This window comes from Ictidomys tridecemlineatus, chromosome 3 (genome assembly GCF_052094955.1).
Source record: "Ictidomys tridecemlineatus isolate mIctTri1 chromosome 3, mIctTri1.hap1, whole genome shotgun sequence".
Taxonomy (NCBI): Eukaryota; Metazoa; Chordata; class Mammalia; order Rodentia; family Sciuridae; genus Ictidomys; species Ictidomys tridecemlineatus.
The window spans coordinates 204,922,911-204,944,069 of record NC_135479.1 but is presented as its reverse complement, the minus strand read 5'-3'; the positions used below and the strand labels follow the sequence as shown (position 1 = coordinate 204,944,069).

The following is a 21,159-nucleotide window of genomic DNA, read 5'->3' as shown; positions in this document are numbered from 1 at the left end:
CGGTGAGCAGACATCTCCACCATCTCCATGGCCTTAAGCCCAACCATACCCCTCATCTGTTGGACTTTTCTCACAGTGGCCCCAGGAAATTAATACAGAATGTAGTGGGGTCAGTCCAGCAGGGAACTGTCGCCGGCCTTGACTTTTAAAATCCTTTCCTCCTCGGAGCCAAGGACAGAATGAGCTTTTTTCCTCTTATACTTAAATACTTGTTGGCAGGTCAATGGGAAGCTTCATGGATGGTGAAGGCTCCACTTAAATATCAGATCTCTTAGTTTTTACAAAACCTCTCTTTTCTCAAACTTTCCGAATACTTCACTTCAGGCAGAGGCAGTCTGACATTGGTCATCCTCGCCTTACTCCTGGAACACAGGGAACAGAGGGTAACTCAGCCACCCGGGGGTCCAGACGCAGCTCTTTCCCCAAGTCCAAGGAATACCAATGCCCGGACAGGACAGTCAGGCCGTATCCACAGTTGTACGTCCACAATTCAACCAATCATGGATGGAAAATATCACACCTGTACTGAATATGGACAGACTTTTTCCTTGTTATTATTCCTTAAACAATACAACTATTCACAAAGCATTTAAATTGTATGAAAAGCTATCTAGAGAAGATCTGAAGTATGTAAAAGGATGAGCACAGGTTATATACAAATGCAACACTTATTTTGCTGTATTTAACGGACTTGAACGTGTGCAGACTTTGGTATCTAAGGGGATCTTGGAACTAACCCTCTGCAGATACCAAGGAACAACTGTGTATCTCTGGGCCCTAAGACCCCATCCCTTCCACTGCCCCTGGACTTTGCCTGTCTCTGGCTCTTTGATTTGAGGAGCCGACAATCTTTCTTGGAGATAGTAAGGAAAAACACAGCATAATGCTATGGGTTGAATTGTGTCCCTCATCCAAAAACAGACACAAGGGTCCTAATCTCCACTATCTGTGAATATGCCCTTATTTGGAAATAGGGTTACTTTTCAAATGATCTAGTTAAGATGAGGTCATCAGAACAGGCCTTAATCCGGCAGATACACGCAGTCAGAAGGCAACGTGAAGACTCAGGCAGAATGCCATGCCAAGCCAAGGAGCCCCTGAGGCCACCAGAAGCTGGGAGAGAGGCCGGGAGAGAGGCCTTGAGAGACCCTTCCTCCCAATCTTCAGGAGGAACCAACCATGCAAACCCCTGATCTTAGACTTCTGGACTCCAAACTGGGAGACCATCAATTTCTGCTGTTTAAGCCCCACAGTCAGAGGTAGCTGGTTACAGGAACCCCAGAGAATGATCACCCATGACACCATGCTACCGGTAATGACAACTTTAAGTAGTGTGAACACTTCGGGAGCCACAGAGCATAGCCTTTTAGATTCATGCAAATTCTATGCAAACTAATCACATGCAAATATTCCATAAACAATTAACACCAACGCCTTTATGGGCCATTCTAATAATTCCGTATATCTAAAACGTGTCCCTGAAGAAATTCCAATAAACTCAAAACACTTCTTTTTCCTTTTTCTTTTTTCTGATGGTTGTAGAAATATGCCAGAGAAATCAAGAAACTACTTCTGGAACTAAATATTTTCAAGGAGGAATTTTGTGCCCCCCGTCCCCCTTTTCCACCTAATCAGACAGCACAGGGCACCACACCGCACAGCAAACCAGCAGTGTGCCAGCAAGATCCACTCCTGACTCCAAGGAGGTTGCTTCCGGTACAGGTGTCCTGGTCGAGACATAATATGGTTCAGTACAAAGCAGAAATGAACAAGCAAGGGCGTGAGAGGCAGACCCCAGGCTCTTTCCCACAGGAAAAAAGTCGCTGAAGAAGGAAAAGGATCTCACAAGAGGTCTTAATAATTAACTGCAGTGTCCCAGCCTCATTCTGGAAGCCTTCGCCTGAGCACTCAGTACACCCCGAGAATTTGGATTTATGAACGTGGCATTGGCTTGTTTGGTGCTTGCCATCACAAAGCACCAAAGACAGGGTGGCTTATGCAACAGAAAATATATTTCCTCATCCTTCTGGAGATCAGAAAAGCCTACGATCAAGACATGGACAGCATTGGTTTTTCCTGAGGCCTCTCCTGGGCTGCAGATGGCCACCTTCTCCACGTGTCTTCATAGGAACGCTCCACCCCTGCCACCCCCATGTGTGGCCAAATTTCCTCTTCTTACAGGCGCAACAGTCATATCAGATGAAAGCCCATACATATGACCTCACTTCATCTTAATTACATCTTTAAAGACTGTATCTACAAAAAAAAAATCACATTCCAAGGTCCTGGGAGGTAGGACTTCAACTTTTGCCTTTTAGGGGGACACAATTCAGCAAGGCAAACACCTTGGCATATGCAAGACTTGTTAGGTCTAGGGTGACCCTGGCTCCACCTGGGCCTCCGTGTGCGTATGCTCAGAATGACAGCGTCTCTGGGGTCACTGCAATACACTAAGTACCAGCCTAGGGAGTCTCTCTAGAAGCGGAAGCCATGCTGAGCAGCTATTTTTAAAAGGTTACTTTTGCCTAGGCACCAGTGAGGCATGGCCCACCCAGCTGTTTGTTATAAATCATAAGTTCCTTTCCTAATGCTGAAATTTTTCCTCTGTCACAGAGAGATGGATGTACCTCTCAGATTACACACAGAGAAACCCAAAACTGCCACATTCCTTTCCCAGAGGGGAGAAAAAAAAAAAATCCCTGTTCAAAGGCTCTGGCATTCCATTCTCTCCATTTGCATGTAATTGTCACAGGTCCCTTATTAAATTGTCACACTATTTGCTCATCCAAGAAAGAAATAGCACAGAGGGGGGCCCCACAAGCAATCGACACTTTGAGATTTTTCTCCCTGAACTTAGCCAGGGGTCTCTCAGGCCAGACTGAACAGCTGCTTCAGCTCTTAACACACAGGAAGTCTGAGCCCTGGGCCCTGCATCAGGTTGAGTGATGGCTCCGGAGACAGAAGGTGATAGGTCTTGAGGGTCCAGTGCAGGGCATTTCCCCAAGACCCTAATTGTTATATATGCCGCAAGATGTCTTGTGTCTCGCTGGTAGCGACTGACACAGACACAGTGAATTTATTTCTCACCCAGATTCTTCGTCTTGCTTTTCTCCTTCTCTTCTAAAGCAAGCAGCAAAGTAGACTGCCAAAGACAGACCAGGACCAGTTTTGCAGATTTTTACTTGAGATATCCAGAAGTCCTGGAGTATTTAATCTGTCACCCTAGTAGGAAACATTTCCTTTTGCACTGTGACAGCATGAGTTCTGTCTGTGATTCATGCCCAGCTCCCATTCTACAAGGCAGGTTCCAATGAGAACACATCTGATTTTTGGACCTATTTATAGAGTCTTTGGTGCTTTAGATGCCAGTACCCATTGGAAAATACTACTGGGCACAGAAACCCAGACCTCTCTTGGCTTGCCAGCTTCTGTGCCTGGAGGAAAGGGCAGATTTTTCTCCTGAAATGGGGCTGCTTGCTAAACCATGCACCATTCAACTGGATCCACTCAAAGAGGAAGCATTTCTCCAACTGGTCCATCCAGAAGAGGAGACTTCTAATTGGTCCACTCGAGGATATATCTTCTTTTAATTGGCCTATTCAGAAGGGATGCCTTTTTCTAATGGGTCTTCCCAGGGTGATGCCCTTTCTAATTGGTTTGCCTAGGTATAGCTTTACTGATCTGTACAAAAGTCCTATACAGGTTATCGGCAGCTCCACAAGAAGAAGGCAATCACGTTTGAATGAAAAATAAATTGTCATCTGGATAGTCAGGGAAAGGTAATATGTTTTGGTACTTTTTTGGTTTTTTGTTGTTTCTTTCTGCAGTGCTGGGAATGGAATCCGGGCCCTCACTCATGCAAAGCACGTGCTGGACCACTGAGCTACATCCCCAGTCCTGTTTTAGTTTGTTTTAAAACTAGTTATAACTGGGAAATTTCCCAGTAAGGAGAAGACTGACCTCACAGTCCATTTAGCAAATGGCTTTAGATGAAGAAATAAACTTTTTAAGATGACCTTTACAGAAACAGAAAGAGTTTCCCAGGAGGGTAGAGGGAATGACACGGAAAAGGATGGAGTCGTCAGTGTTTCTCTCTTTTTCCCTTTCCTGTCTTCCTTTCCCTTCCCCTAGGCCTGGGATGCCCTTCCCTCTGCAACAAAGAAGTCTCAGACATGCTTTCTTTCCGTTTGACATTTAATACTTTAAACTCCAGAATTAGTTCTAATTCAAGAAGCATTCCTGTCCCACGGGCAACAGGAAACCATCGCTATCCACATCATACAACAATTGGCGGCCAAGTGTAGCTGAAAAGGTACAGGAATAAAGTAGCCTTGCAGGATGGGAGGCTTGGGGACATGATAGCAATCGAAACACAGAAAATCTGGCCATCGGAATGCAAGACAAAATTCTCTCAACCCAGTCCCAACCCCTAAAGAGATCTTAGATCACTCAAACTTAGATCACGCAAATCAAAGGTTAGATAACAGATGCAGCTAGGTACCCCCAAAATCATAAATGTGGAGGAAATCATACCCCCTGAGGACGGTAAAATGTCTTTCTGACTGTGGAGCAAAGAGGCAGCTACCAAAACAAGAACATGGGGAAGGAAGTTGTCCAGACCATACCAATTTGGGAACTCGTGGAGCATCGCCTATAGGTGTATTCTTTCTTCCACTGTGAAAATGACTCTGCCATCCAAAGGCACGCAGTGCTAAGAAGATAAGGAGGAGGTGAGGCCGCTAAGTGTTCAGTTATCATAGCCTCCCCAGCACTATGTCGTCAGCCCCAGAAATGTCAGGGACAGTGAGAAGCCAAGAGGCAGAGGGTAGGCTGGTTGGAGGAATAATTTCTAGGAGCCAAAGAAGCTGCCAAGGCAGCTCCAAGGCAGAGGCAGATAAGGAGGGAAGTGGAATCTGAGGAATGCAGACATCTGGCCCCTCTGGGGGTCCCCAGAAGCCTTCCAGGCCTCAGGGGGGTGATTAAAGCAGAAGGGCCCCATTAGCTTCCTCCCCTTTATCCCAAAAGTGAAACTCCATCACCCCTGATAAACCGCAGATCTGTTTCTTGCTATGTGAAAGAGCCTAATTTACACCTTTAAATTTTAAACATAGCTGTGGGATTAAGAGAATAACCCACTGCCATTTGTTCACTAAAACAATAATGAATGCTTTCAAGCTAACTCTGTGTGTGTGCTTTGTTTTTTAACCAAATACCCATTGATTATCCATGATTAACACCACTGTACAGATACAGAAACTAAAGTTAAGAGTCTTTGAAGTCAAACCTGGTGGGGCATCCCTGTAATCTCAGCCACTGAGGCTGAAGCAGGAGGATCACAAGCTCAAAGGCAGCCTGAGCAAAATAGAAATTAAATAAATAGAGAGTTGGAGGTGCTAAAGTGCCTCTGAGTTCAATCGTCAATAGGGAAAAAAAAAAAGAGTTTTGAATGCTGTGCCCAAGATTACCCAAATACTAAGGAGCCAAAAGATGGGAACCAAAGCTGTCATCCCTAAAGCCTATATTTTAGTACATGTCACCATTATGCAACAGATTAGAGAACACAGGCAAAAGTCCCTACTCTACTGGTTTAACAGTAACTTCAAAGAATGGAATGCTATCAAAATCAAATTTTTAAAGACTATAAAGGAACATGGGGAAATGTTCTGTTATCAGTGAAATAAAGAACACTTGCAACACAATGTGAACAATTTTGGAGCATATGAATTCAAAGAGGGAAAAAGAAAAATCAAGTGATCTACAACGGAATGTGTGATTACGGATGATTTTTATTTTCTTATTTGTGTTCCTGTTTGTTTTCCACAAGGCACAAGGATTTAGGGGAGGGGTCCTGTTTAATTCACCGGAAAGAAAATTAACATTTTTTGTAAGTCATCTAACACAGAGGGGGAGTCAATAGTGAAGCAGAATGGGTAAAGCGCAGGGCAAGCCAAGAGTAGGTGTAGGGGGTATTTTTAAAAAGCACATTACAATTACCAAATATTAGGCCTCATGGAACAAATATTAGCCCAGGATTCATTTGAATGTGTTAAAAACCTCAACTATTCTAAAATGCACCTGTGACTGAATTGATTAAAGGAATCTTATATTGCTAAATACTTGGTCAAAAATACTTTTTTAATCATTATTTGAAAACATTTAGGTGGAGGGCACTCAGTGGAAGAACGCAGGTGGGGCATACACAAGGCTTTGGGTTCTACCTGCACCACAGCAAAGGGAAAAAAAAATCACAGTTGATCATAGGAACCGCACTGATATATTGGACAATTTATCTGTGCTTAAGTACATACGCTGTTGAATAATAAATCCCTTCAAAATCTGGAAGACATTCTTCATCTGATTATTAGAATTAAAAAAAAAAATTTATTCCAAACACTCTTAGGTACTTTATCAGCTGCTTTAATGGCCCTCTATGATTTAAAAAAAAAAAAAAGCGAGAAAGATTAAAAGAAAAAAAAAATACTTCAACACTCCATTCCTGATCTAAGAAAAAGCATCTCAGAGTAATGAATTAGATAGGAGCACAATAGTCACATAGCACTTGCCCTCCAGAGGGAAATTCAAGTTTTATTACATCAAATTGGCCTTGAAACTGCAACTACTGCTCACAAATGTTAGTTTTTAATAGAATAAAATGTCATCCTATGGGAATGACACATTACAAACCTGCAGAAGTGTTTTCAAAACAAGCTTTCTTTATTCCTATTATTAAATGTAAATGTTCAATGGAGAACTGAGTCATAGACTAGTTTCTCTAATTAAATTTTTAATCTGGAACAAAGAATGCACTTGGAAAGCTAGACTTCTATATCAGAACAGCAGGAATTCCAATGAATACCCCGATTACATAAGTGATAACACTTATCTTCATCCATTTGGCTTCACTGAAGCAGGGCTCAGATAAAACACTAAAATATTCAGATCCCAGACTCTACAGCCAACTTTCCTAAAGTTTTACTTTCACCCCAGGCACTTCCTCATTCCATTTGTCTCTGATGTCCCCTCTCAGCTCAAATGAGAACTATGCAAAGGCTTGAAAAAGCTGGTCTAGTTCCAGATGGTCTGTATATTAAACTCGGAGACGCACCAGGTATTCTATTTTGCTTTTAATAAACATTCTGTGTCCATTCTTGTAGAGGAGGGTTGAACAAACAGACTCGAAGGGCCTGTACGTTGTGCTACTTAAGACACACACTTGCACTTAAGACACACACTTACTACTGGATTCAAAAACCTCTCTCCTCCCCTAGGTTTTTCTTCCTCCAATGAAAAAGAGAAACTAAATTTAGACTGAATGCTAACTTGAGAAACTCAGTCTCCCCTGCTTCCTTCATTGAGAAAGTCTCCTGCAACAAATTTATGGCATGGTAAACTTTGCATGGTATTCTGTAACTTATATTTAATAGTATACATACAAGTGCATATGCATTTGTGCATACATATGCTACACACAGATACCTTTGTGGGTGTGTACCCAGAGAGAGAAATACATATTGGCTCAAGCTCTTCATCTCATAGTAAACACACAAAAGTAAATAAATAGCAGACCAGAACTGTAGGTGCAGGAAGGTGTCTCTCAGTCCCCAGACCATGTGGAGGTTACTGCCTACAACACCCATCCCAGCAGTTATGTCCAGGGCTTTGAGCTTTCATTCATCACTGATTAGTGACCTAATTAGCTGCTTACTAATTCTTTCATTTGGAAACTCTTTGTTAAGACTCCAAATACTCAATCTGGTTTTGCCATTTTCTGTTGGTTTTCCTAAAATGTGGGGCTTTCTGTATTAAACTTGAGATAGTCCTGGGCAAATCAGGACACTGGTCAATCTATTCTGCAAAATAAGGACAACAGGTCCTACCACAAGAGGCTGTGTGAGGTATATATTGTCTTTTGCAGCCAAACATCGAGGACAAGGCCCAGCAGATGATGTGCAACCTATAAAGGTTAATCATTATCCTTGTTATCAGTACAGTCACCACCTCATGGTCAAAGAAAAGTACATGAGCTCATTTCTTCATGGAAGGTTTTCCTTGGTTCAGTGTTTGGAGATCCTGCTCCAGGAAGATGAATCTGGACTTCCTCCTATCATCCCTCACTGAGACAGCAGACTCTGTGGTGGCCCTCTGAGCTTGGTGGACACCCATTCTTGCTGCACACAGAGCTCTGGCAAAGAGCAGATGACCAAGAGAAAAGCCTTATGGAACAAAAATGTCCAAACAGGGTTCAGGAAGATGGCCTGACAACTTACCCAAAGCCATGAGGTAGGATGTTAGACAATTAGAACTCGAGCAGGGGATTAGAGCAGAGGTACCGCGCAGGCAGGGGGATCAAAATGAATCCAATGGCTCAGAAAATGGGCAAGAGAAGCAAGCAGGATTATAAAATGTTTTGGCAGGAACTTGGCTTTGGAGACTAATAAACTTATAAAAAAAAATATAGTCAAAGAGACAGACGCCAAACCTACATATATCTCCATGGGAAACATCCAAAGAAATGTATGTTTGCAAATAGCAGCTTCTCCCATCTGTTGCAGTGTTGGTACATTTCTCAGGAAAGAGCTGAGGGTCCATTAGCAGTCCTGTGTCACTGCAAAATATTTGTCTGCTTCTTGTTGATCACCTGTCACTCAGACCCTCAGGTGCCTACCTTAACAAATCTGTGCAGAAAGCATGGCTATTTCCAGGACAACATTTTCTACAGAGCGCCAGCCAAGCAACCCATTCAACCTCAGGCATTCGTTCCCAGAAGCAGCAAGGAGCAAGAGAAACAGAAAGCGCCTGCGGATCCATAGCCTGCCAATTTGTATATTGCCATCCAGGAGGCTGTACGCATGTCCTGGAAGATGGAAGGTTTTTCTTAGATCCATCCCAAAACTATTTACCCAAAGCCTTCTCTGTGCCAGGTACTACTCTAGGTACCAGGGATAGAGCAGTGGTCCACTTTCACCAGGTTTACAGTCTAGTGGGGGGATGAACGAAAAGCACATCGACACAGAAATACATACTGTGTTAGTCAGCTTTTGTGTCGCTGTGACCAAAAATATCTGACAAGAACAACTTAGAGGAGAAAAAGTTTATTTGGGGCTCACGGTTTCAGGGGTCTCAGTCCACAGGCATCCAGTCCATGGCTCTGGGCCCAAAGGGAGGTAGCACATCATGGAGGAAAGGACCTAGCAGAGGAAAGCTGCTCCCCTCAAGGCAGCAAGGAAGCACAGAAAAGGAGGGGGAAGGGGCCACAAGGAAGATGCACCCTTCCAGGGCTCACCCCAATGGCCCTACCTCCTCCAACCACGACCTACCTCCACCAGCCACGCCCCACTCCTCCAGCCACGCCCCACTCCTCCAGCCACGCCCCACCTCCTCCAGCCACGCCCCACCCCTCCAGCCACGCCCCACTCCTCCAGCCACAACCCACCTCCTCCAGCCACGCCCCACTCCTACAGCCACGCCCCACCTCCTCCAGCCACGCCCCACCCCTCCAGCCACGCCCCACTCCTCCAGCCACAACCCACCTCCTCCAGCCACGCCCCACTCCTACAGCCACGCCCCACCTCCTCCAGCCATGCCCCACCTCTCCAGCCACGCCCCACCTCCTCCAGCCACGCCCCACTTCCTCCAGCCACGCCCCATCTGCCCACAATCACCACCCAGTCAGTCCATTCAAACTAGGATGAACTGATTAGGTCACAACTCTCATGATCCAACTATTTCTCCTCTGGATATTCCTGCATTCATACAGGAGTTTTTTGGGGGACAACTCATATCCAAACCATAAAATATACACAGGGTCAAGTGAAGGTAAGAGTCAAATTGTGCCCCCTCAATTCATAAATAGGAATCCTAGCCCTCCATACCTCAGAATGACTTTATTTGGAAACAGAGTCTTTACAGAAGTTACCAAGTTGAAGTGAGGTCATTAGGGTGGGCCCTGATGTAGTAGGACTAGTGTCCTCATACAAGGGGACACTTGTTATGACAGAGACAGACAGGCCTCCAGGGAAGAAAATGTGAGAAGACACAGGCAGAAGTCGCCATTGAGAATTGGAAGAGGTTGGAACCATCCTCCTTCAAGGCTTTCAGAGGACCAGCCCTCCCCCCCACAACCTTGACCTTGGACTTCTAACCCCCAGGGAACCCACAGCCTCTGCTGTTGCAGACACCCTGTCTGAGGCAGTTAGTTACTGCAGCCCAAGCAGCAGTGAGAAACGCTCTGAGGAGAGTAGAGGTGACAGAGGACACGGGCATTTCAGGGACAGCTGTCAGAGTGAGGCCACGCTGATGCTGATTCCGACCAGCAGACCCAGTGATTTCCCCACCACTGCTGCTCCCAGGGGACTCTTGGTAGGAAGAACTCAGAGTGCCAAGGCATATTTTAACACGTGTGCACACGGCTGACTTAGTGCATTCGGTGTCCAAGTTCCATGGTGGTTCTTGCTCCTTAAAAAGTCGCTTCCCTCTACATTCCCCCTTTTTCTTTGTCTTTGTCCCTTTGAGATGTTATAACAAAATACCATAGAATGAATGGTTTGGCAATAGCAGAAATTTCTCTCTCACGGTTCTGGATGCTGTGAAGTCCAAGATCAAGGCTTTGGAAGATTTGGTGTCTGGTGAGTCTGCTTCCTGGTTCATTTAAATGGTTTCTTGTTTTGTCCACACACAGTGGACAAAATTAATTCCTAATTACAGATAGGAAGCAGATCTAATAACCCGCCAAAGGCCCCATCTCTAAAGACATCACATCTCCAAACAACCAAAGCAACAATCCACCATAAACTGTATTGCCTGTTTTATGAAGAGGTGATGAGACATAGATGCCTCTTTGGCTTACCCCAGCTAGGGTCAAATATGCTAATGTCCACTCTTGATCATGCCTGTCCCCTGAAAGCCAATCATGGCAGGGCTGGGGCAATAATCAGGCATGCTTAGTTTAGGGTCCTGCTTGTGCCACCAACCCACCTAACCTGAGTATGATCTGCAACTTTAGCCCAATGACACTGATGCTAACAAATCAAGGAGACTCAGACCATTGTCCCAGTAACCCAGAAACCTCTCTGCAGTCAGTACAGCTGACAATGAAGCAGTAGCTCTTAACATTTTGGAAGCAAGTAACTCCTCATAAACCCTCTCCCCAGAAATATGATTACATATACAATCTTTAGAGGTTCGTGGACACCCAACCCATCAGTGGTCCTCTAGTTAGTATAATCCAAGGAAGTAACCTCTGCAGATACCAAGAACCACCAAGACACAAAGACAAAGAATAAATGAGGAACAGGGAAAGATGAAGCAGCCTGCAAACCATATCACTCAAAGAGAACTAATTTCCTTAATATACAAAGAGGCCTGACAAATCACTAAGATCAAACACCCAAGAGAAAAAATGAGGACTAAACATGAAAAGTGAACAGAAATGAAATGTAAACTGCCAAGGACCTGTGGAAAATATACTCAATTCCCTTGTAAATAAGAGGAACTATAAACAAGATACCATGTTTAATCTACCACATTGGAAAAGATCAAAAAGTATAAAAATATCCTTTTTGCTTGCAAAAATGCACAAAAAAGCAGACACCCTAAAACAAGTTGTTGTGAGTATAAATTGGGACATCCTTTATGGGAGACAATTTGGCACTATTTATCAACAGTTAAAACAGACATATGATTTGGCCTAATACTAAGATATACAGAAAACACCCCTCAGATATACTGAAAACATTTACGAAATAACAAATGGATATATATATATATATATATATATATATATATATATACACATACATACATATCACAGCATAATATGGAAATAACAATTCCCAAAATGTTTAAAATCTAAATATCCATTAACATGGAATGGTTAAGTCAGTATATTATCTCCATATACTGAATATTATGTAGCGTTTAAAAAGAATGAGGCAATTCTGTAGTAGTTCTAAAGAACTACTACAGAGCATGTACACTGTGCACAGTGTCTTTACACTGTACATGCTCTTCAGTACCACATTTTTGTTTTAAACTTATTGCTAAGTGCTAAGTTTAAAACAAAAATGTGGTACTGAAGAGCATGTACAGTGTAAAGACACTGTGCACACCCACACGTTTACAGATATGCACATGGGCATGTGTGTATATGGGGCACCTCCAGAAGATGCATGAGAAACTAGAACCTGGGGTCACCTCTGGGGACACAGGACCTGGGAACAGAGGCTCATATATAAGAGGCAGCTATTTCTCACAGTGAGCTCCTGCAAAGACTTTGAATTCCAGACTATGAATCTGTATGACCTATCCCAAAACATCACCAAATGCATCATAAAAACAAAAAAAAAAATGATCGCAAAACAAAAGGAACCCAGGAATTAGAACTGCGTGCTAGGGCAGAGTGGGCACAGTAAGGCGATAAGAGGACGTCAAAGGTGGTTCTGCCCTGAGCCGTCTCGGTGTCCATCAGAAGGTCTGAACTGGTACTCTAGTTGTCAAAACCCATTTCCCACCACCCCCTCAACGACTCTGGCCCAACTCATGATGAGGGGAGAAGGGTCTCTCCCACGGAAGGCGATACCATCTCTGAATCAGGCACACAGGTGACAGGTCAGCCAGGCTCCGTTGCCACCAAGTTCTGCCAAGAAAAATACACAGAGCAAAGGGAGACTTCAACCTACAAGGACCAAACACTGAAACTGAAGAGAAAGGAGAGGCCAAGTTTAGATCAGAGCGGTTGGAACGCGGAGCCTGCCCATCAGCCACCTGACTGGAGCAGGAAGTGAGGAGACTGCCCCGCTGTGCTGGAGATGAAGAGCCTGGCCCAGTCCCTCTCAGCAGGCGGTGGATGACTCCCCCAGCTTCCTACTCCTAGCTGTGAGACCTTCCCAGGAACTGCCCTTAACATGGATCCTGTCCAAGGTTATGCTGCCTTCTCAGGGCCTGATCCCTGAATTGTAATAAAGGTCCAACTGGGACCAGGGCCAGCTGGGCTCTAGGGCTGACCACGGCTTAGGCAGAGCTTTGCTCCAGACTGCATGAGAGTCTGGCTTCTCCTTCTGCACACTGCTGCTCTGTCCCTTCCACCCCCTCCCCCACACCCTCTCCCTCAATGGCATTGGCCCTGCTGTGTACTCCCTGAAAGCACATTCAATTCCTTCCCAAGGTCAGTTTGCCAGGAAGTCACCTGCAACACTATACTAATGATCTAAGGGGTCCTGGGTTGAACTGTGCTCCCCTAGCCCCAAGAGATATCTTCCAGTACCTGTGAATGCTATCTTATATGCAGATAGGATCTTTGTACATTTAATCAAGTTAAGATGAGATGATACTAGTTGAGGGTAGACCCTAAATCCTATGGCTGGTGTCCTTATAAGGAGATGGATAAGGAAATTTGGAAACAGAATACCCAGAGGGAAAACCATAGGAGATAACATGGATTGCAGCATTGAAAGCTACTAACTAGGGATTCCAAGGACTGCTAGCAAACACCAGAAAAGCCACAAGAGGCAAGGAAGGATTCTCCCCTAGAGCAGTTTCAAGGCATTCATTGTGGACTTCTGGCCTCCAGAACTGTGAGTATAAATTTCTGCTGTTTAAACCACACTGTTGGTGATCATTTGTTATAGTCATCCTGGCAAACTAACAAAGAAAGTCAGAGAGTAAATCTACTCAGAGCATCTGTTACAGTTTAGATATGAGGTGTCCCCCAAAAGCCCAGGTATGTGATAATGTAAGAAAGTTTAGAGGTGAAATGATTGGGTTATGAGAATTTTAACCTACCCAGTGCATTAAGTTAGCTAGGTGGTAACTGTAGACAGGTAAGATGTGGCTGGAGGAGGTAGGTCACTAGGGGCATGCCTTTGGGGGTATATATTATGACCCTGGTGAGCAAGCTCTTGCTGCTTCTTGATTGCCATGTCCTGAGCTGCTTTCCTCCTCTACACCCACCCACCATGATGTTCTGCCTCACCTCGAGCCCCAAGCAACAGTCGGCCATCTTTGGACTGAGATCTCTGAAACCATGAGCCAAACAAACTTTTCTTCTTCTAATTGTTCTTGTCAAGTCTTTTGGTCACAGTGACACAAGGCTAACCAAAATAGCATCCCTCTCCTTAGGCAATGCAAGTTAAAACACCAGCAAATTGGTTCTCACCTGCCCAAGGTTGCTGCCAGCATCTAATGAGAAACTGCAAGGCACATTCTCATTAAGCCATAAAACTCAATACCACTGGATGATAAAGGAGAGGTGAAAGCTCTCTCAGGTTTGCCAAGGCATCAAACTGCACAGGTAGCATTCAGGCCATAAGTTACTCCCTCCTTCCTGCTAGAACCTTACTAGTCAGTGGCACCCGCATCAGAGAGCGCGAAATTCAGTGCAGGTCAGCACTTGAAAGTGGCCAGCGCCCTCGCTGAGCAAATGAAGTGTCTGCCGCACTTAGCTAAAATAAGTCTTGTCTACTGGGTTGCAATTAGCCGAGAGAGCAAGTCTCCAGGTTTCCATGAATAACCGAGACAGGGTGTATATTCCCAGGGAAAGGATACTTCAAGTCCAAACTGCCTTCCTACAGAGAACACTCAGCCTGCCCATCTCTTTGGGTGGGCATGTCTGGCCACTCCCAACCCCTCCTGGGAAGGTAAGCTCTGGGATGGATGATTGCCACGCTGCTCAGGGACAATGGGCAGCATGCACAACTCTCTATTCTTGCAGACCCGAGTCTGATTGTTATGTACAGGAACCAACTCCTGCAGAGAAAATGTAGGGTTGTACTCCTCTTCGTGGGCACCGTTCTGCACTGTTACGCTGACTCGAAGCCACCCTTTGAAGTCCCCGGGACCTGTATCAATGAACACTAGGAACCCAGCTCTAGGTGCCAATTTCCACCATTCCCAAGTACTTCAAAAAGATGAGGCAGGCAGAAAGTTCAAAAGAATGTGCCCGCAACTGCAGCATGCAATCTGGGAAATTATAGGCACTGCCTTGTCACCCAGGACACACTGAGCAGGTGCTTTTGCAAACGCCTCCTTCTTGCCAAGAAGTCCCTGCTGGGGATTAATAGGAATTTCCAGTTCTCTAAGCATTTCTTGTTCCCAGAGCTATTACCCCTTAAATTTCTAGCACTTAAAAAGAAATACAGGATTTAACACCTGTTTGTTTCAGAAATACTTGCTAAAAACAGATCTGCCAAAAGGCCAACTCTAAAATTAGTCATATTTCCTGCTCTGCAAAACATAGTAAATTGTATTTTTAGTAACTCCTTCACTCCAGGTATCTGTCACTGTCATGCTCTATTGCGTGATTATTGACAACTTACTAAGTGCGCAATCCTTATTTTTAGCCCCAAATAGATAATGAAGTGATAAACAGGCTTTTTTTCTTTCTTTAACCAAAGGTTAGAACAAGATATTTAAACATCCTAACTAGTAATTATGTACCCAATTTTGCCTCTTAATCTCAAAAGAAGGTAATGGGTGACTCTGGTTGCCCTTATAATGAGTTTTGCCTGCCTTTCAAATCAGCTCTACTCTCGATACACATTTACACTTTGCTCAATAATGCTTGTCTAACTATATTTTATCAATTTTATCAAATGTGATAATAATCTATTATGGGCCAGAGACTGTGCATTAGATGTCAGTTACCAATACCAGGGGCGGGAAGCACACGTGCTCCGGGTTTTCCAAAGTCCTTACTCCGTGCTCCTGCTCTGCAACTTGGTTCTCTGTCTCAAAGTCATTGAGATACTTTTCAGAATCTAATTCTATGATCATTTTCCTGGTCTAAACATCAACTCAATTCAGCCCTGAATGAGAATGTACCAATTAACAATTTCATAGGATCAAGCGAATATTCATTTTTAAAGCCAGATTTACAGAGGTTACATTAACTCAAAACCAGAGGGGGCAAAATCAGGTCTCAGCCTAAAGCCATCCTTTCTTTTCAAGCAGTAAAAGGGCCATCTAGATTCAAATTACTTCCAAACAAACGACTTCAGAGGACAGAGCAGGTAAAAGACTGTCCTGCAAGCACCAGTAGCAACAGAGGCCTCTGCATAAGATAGGATCAAAGCCTGAAAGAAAGTCAGGAAAAAGTGGTTCCTTTGTCATCGAGACTCACAGTAATTCCAGGCAAAACACAGAGAATTTCACTCACAGCGTTTTGGAAATGTGTTTCACACTGAAAACGCACACAAACATCACCACCATCACCACCTCCCCAGATGCCTTCGACCACCAGTACTCCAGATTATGGCAGAAATCACCCAACACAAAGTACACAGTTTGAGATCATAGCTACGAAACAGGAGAAACCCAGGGCACCCCTCATCTTCTCTTTCCCTATCCTGTTGCATGAACTGATTTTCCAAGATAACCTGCCCTGAATCCTTCCATTCCGGGTGGGTGAGCAGGATACATCTATTTCTAAATCATGTTCATGATTTCATTTCCCTTTCCATATAGCCTGTTTCCTTTAAAAAAGAAGTAGAAGCCAGGCACCATGGCGCATGCCTGTAATCCCTGCGGCTCAGAGGCTGGGGCAGGAGGATCGCGAGTTCAAAGCCAGCCTCAGCAAAAGCGAGGCACCAAGCAACTCAGTGAGACCCTGTCTCTAAATAAAATACAAAATAGGGCTGGGGATGTGCCTCAATGGTTGAGTGCCCCTGAGTTCAATCCCTGGTACCCCTCCCCCCCAGAAAAGAAGAAAAGTACTTTATCTAAAAAGTATGCACCCCAAGAAAGGAGGAAAAAATAGGGGAAGGGGGTTGCCTTCCAGGTTCCCTTCATATCAAGGTCTGCCACTGATTGATCTGCTCACTTCAGTACAGCTTCCCAGCTGAAGCCTGCTCCTTCTAAAAAGGACTGGTGGTTGCAAACAGCCTGAGGTTGCTTTCACCTATGTTTTGGTCCAAACTTATTAAGGCAATACCCAAAACAAGAGTGGGAATGGAGACTCATTAACTCTGTGATCCTTCCCAAGCAGAGTCATGCATGCAAGAGCTCCATGCCCATACACACACATACACACACAAAACCACCACACATTTTAATCTCTACAATCTGCTAAACTCCACATCTATTAGTTAAGCATTAAAGGTGCTGAATTTGGGAGATAAATGCTATGAATGACACCATTGTTTCTTTAAAGCCAGCAACAGAGTGTACTAAAATCCAGATTTCTCCTAATGCTTACTTACAGCCATGGAAGCACTGGTTCTCACGCTGGAGAGAAACAGAGCTGGAAAACCAAGTTTTTCAACATAAACATCCCTCCCTGGCCTCTGCCTCCCCACTAGGAACCACTGTCCTTAACTAGATCACATCACATCAATTGGTCCAGGGAAATAATTTCACATCCAATCAATACCTCCTCTCATTGCAAAGATGAAGTGAGAATCATCAATTAAGAAAGATAAAATGGGAGGGGGAGGAGCGGAACACTGGGGGTGTCACCCAGCTCCTCATTTGTAACTCATTTGGGCCACAATTCCCTGCATTCCAAGGGGGCCCAGTAAAGGGCTCCAGAACCCAATCACTCCGAGTAGCAGAGTATCGAGTAGCTGTTGAGCTCTGAATACATCCCCAGGCAGTTCAGCAAGGCCAAGAGCTTTATGTTATGAAGCAAAAATGTACCGGTGAGGAGTAGAAGCACAGCCCAACAAGGGAAAGTGGAGAGTAGCCAGAGAAGCTGTGGGCAGGGCAGGGAGATGAGTGTACTCCCAAAGTGAACTCATAATGTTTGCCACTACCTGGTTTGCATGGGACTCACCTCTTTTTTTTTTTTTTTTTTTTTTTTTTTTTGCTATGTTTAGAGAGGAAACATGCAGGACCAGACAGAATCCTATACATTCCAAATGAGATAAAATGCTACCACCCATTTACACAGGGACAGAAGTGAGCTCGCCAATTAGCGCGACACCCATGTGCCCTGAACAGACCCACCACAGGTAAGGAGGATAGCCCATTCTAACCAAGAAGTAAGGTGTTCCCTGCTCCCTTTGGAGTAGAAATTCGGAGGGCTGTGATTTTTTTTTTGTTTTTGCTTTTTTATTTTTTTCTTTGAAGATTACTGTAGTGAGTTCATACTGGACCCTCACATTTCATAGAAGTCCAGAAGCACCTTTTAAAACTCCTCATTCTTACCCCACTCACCCAAAATAAAGGAGTCCCCCAATCGAAATGGCTACAGAAATAAAGGACAATTCACAAGGATGATGGGGGTGTGCACTCAAATGCAAGGGGCTCCAGAACAAGGTGGGGAGTAGGGTGGGAAACTAAAGGTGAGGAGCAGCTGGGGCAGGAAGGCAGGCAGGGCAGGAAGGGCCACCAGGTTCACAGCAGTCTGGATGGAGGATCCACTTCTGAGGCCAGAAGGGTTTGGCTCTCTGGCTACTTGCCCAGTTAGGAAGCCCTGAGCTTCCCTCCTCCCTCCAAGAGGGGCTGCTCCCCTTTAGTGTGAGCAAGTCCCAGCCTGGGGGGAATCTTGAGTCTTAGATGACATAAGCTGGGCAACCTGGAATAGCTCCAAGTCTGGGACAACTCCCTGCCTGGGACGCCTCACAGCCGGGGTTGACCCAGCCTCAAAACTAAGTGGTCTCTAGGGTTTCTCCTCAAGTTACACCTGGCCATCCCACTCTGACTTGGCTAGAGAGGTGTCCCTCCGTGTCTTTAGGAGGGCCTCTTTTACTTGCCCCTTTTCTAGAAAGATAAGAACACAACTCCCAACCTCTAAAGTCTGTGTGGATCTATACCTGCAAGAAGCAGGGTCTGCACTAAAGCTGCCACCCAGGGATGGGAGGGATCCAGGGGTGGGGTGGGGGGGAGAAAGGGGTAGGGGTGAGCATTGGCTGGTGCTCATGGGATGCAGATGTGGGAGGGGCAAATGGAGAGAAGTGCAGGTTGAGGAACAGACTGGTGGAGTGTAGGGAGGGTATCTGAAATCTGTGCACAAAAATCCCCTAGCTGCCCCAGCCCAGAGGTGAAGAGGAATATCTGTAGGGTTTCAGCCTTTCCCCAGCTCCTCCCCAGAGCCTAGGAAGGGATCAAACCCTAAGCCACCCCTAAGGCCGGCTAATCGGCCCTTCCGCCTCGCCCGCCTCGCCCGTGAGAGTCGTCCTCTATCTCTTATTCTTGCCTCTCCAAGGATCTGTCTCCCCTACCCACAGAAAGCGCAGAGTCCCCAAACTCCTGCGCCCTGACCCCCCTGCTCTGGTGTCCGCCAGGTGGCGCCTTTCGAAAAGCAAAAAGGATACGTGGGACCACTTCGCGGTGAGTCGGTCGCCACCCCCCACCCGCCCCAGGAAAATGATCCCAGACCACCCATCAGTAGGTGCCAGATGACCCCCTACGGAGAGGGCTGAGTGCGCGTTTAGCTCGACCCCTCTTTTGGCCAGGGAGAAAAGCCAGGTGGAGTGGGGGGCGCCTGGCCCGGGACGATGCTTTGGTACTCCCGGTGCCATGCTCTCTGCAGGGTCCGGCCGTCCGCTCCCTCCCGGAGCCCGTAACCCGCGGGCCAGAGGCCGGCGCCCAGGAAGCTCACCTTCTCTCCGGTCAGCACGTGCAGCCCCTCGCGCACCTTGGCGAAGGAGCCCTCGCCCAGCTTCCTGCTGCCGATGAGGTAGTTGCCCACGCGTTTGTGGTGCTGGAAGTCGCGGAGCCGCTCGCGGGGCACGCCGCTCACCCAGGCCGGCAGGAAACTTCCCTCACAGGCCGCCGCCGGCCTGGCCGCCTCCTCCGCGCCGCCGCCACTACCCGGCGCCGCCGGCTCGCCCAGGAGCCCATCTCCCGCCGCCGCCGGCATCCCGCCTGCCCGCAGCCCGCGCTGCTAGGACTAGGCTCCCGCGCGTGCAGCTCCTCCTTCTCCGGCTCCCAAGCTGCCCAGCTCCTCCCGCCGCCACCCCAACCACGGCCCCGCCCGGCCCGGGTCTCGGTGCCCAGCTCCTGGGGCCGCCGCGCTCACGCCCCCCGCGCCACCGAGAGCAGCGCGCAGACAATAGCGGCCGCCCAGGCGACGGGGCGTTCCAGGACCCGCCCCCAAGAAGTTCTTCCTCCGAGGGTCGCCCGGGCTCCTTTCAGGACCCGCGATGCCGCCCCCGATACCGTCCAGGGGGTTGATGACAGTCCCCCTTCTCGGGCTCGCAGGGATCTGCACGCCAGGGAAGAGGTGCGGTCGGTGGCTGGGTCTCGGTGGCTGGGTCCCGGAGTCCGGGCGCCGCCTCCGCCTCCGCCCTCGCAGCAGCCGTCTGGCCCTCACAGGCTCGGGTCCGGCTGGTTTGCTCCTAGCCCTGCGCTGGGCAGGCGCTCCCGCCCGAGAGGAACTCGCGGCGGGCTGCAAGCGCCCTCTGGAAGGCAGTAGAAGAAAGCCCCATTCAGTTTGAATTTGCAGAAATTTAATCCGGTCGCGGGCGGCGGGAACAGATGCGAGCTCCACTCCGCAGCCTGTGCACTTTCAAATCCCTCGTAGCCCCTCCTTCCCCGCGCGCAACAGCCAAACTCGCCCCTAGCTGGAAAGGGGAGGGGAGCGCCGAAGTGGGCGGCGGAGCCACCTGAGCGCCAGACTGGGGGACCCTGCGCGGCCTCGGAGACGCGCGCTCCCGGACCGCCCAAGTCGGGCAGTCTTCGTCTCTGCGGCTTACCCAGATTCTGGGTTTGGGTTTTCTGGACCTTTGGGCAGTGAAATACCCCCCACCAGCTGCACCCACCCGGGGCGTGGGGAAGGGAGGGAGGGAGAAGCTCCCGAACCCTGTGAACTGTGGATTGGGTTGAGTGCTCAGCTCAGAGCCTGGCGCACGATAGGACCCGCTGGACCCTGGATGGATGGCTAGATGGATGGGTCCAAGAAAGGATGGGGGAGGTGGCAGGACGAGTGCCCCTGTTCACACGCAGACCCGATTGCTGTATTGGAGGAGGAGCAGCCGCCAGCGTAATAGTAGCGGCTGCAACGTAGGAATCAGGGCGTCTGCTGCCTCTGCGTGTACGTTTACACCTTCTTTGCCTCGGGTCGAAATGCCGCCTTTGAGTGCAGGTTGAGCTGGACGTGCGCGCGCCGCACCTCGGAGCTTTTGTTCTATGAGCGCTGGGGCTATGTTCATCTCGCATAAACAATTGCAGCTGCTCTGACAACACAGACCCTCTTCGGGATCTCCAACATCTTCCTGAACCGAA

The 21,159-nt window shown here is 47.0% G+C and overlaps 1 protein-coding gene across 3 annotated transcripts in view; it reads right to left on the bottom strand.

The window, feature by feature from the left end:
• The window catches only part of Hunk (hormonally up-regulated Neu-associated kinase), a 99,708-nt gene extending 79,083 nt beyond the window's left edge, over positions 1-20,625 (bottom strand). The window contains exon 1 of one of the 3 annotated variants that reach the window (XM_078044529.1): positions 19,535-20,625. In XM_078044529.1, coding sequence (XP_077900655.1) covers positions 19,535-19,795 — 261 coding nt within the window. In that variant the 5' untranslated portion in view covers positions 19,796-20,625. Of the gene's footprint in view, positions 1-4,625; positions 4,767-19,534 lie in introns of those variants that run through there. The other 2 variants (XM_005323539.4, XM_078044530.1) reach the window with 2 other exon arrangements.
• Positions 20,626-21,159: the final 534 nt, after the last annotated feature.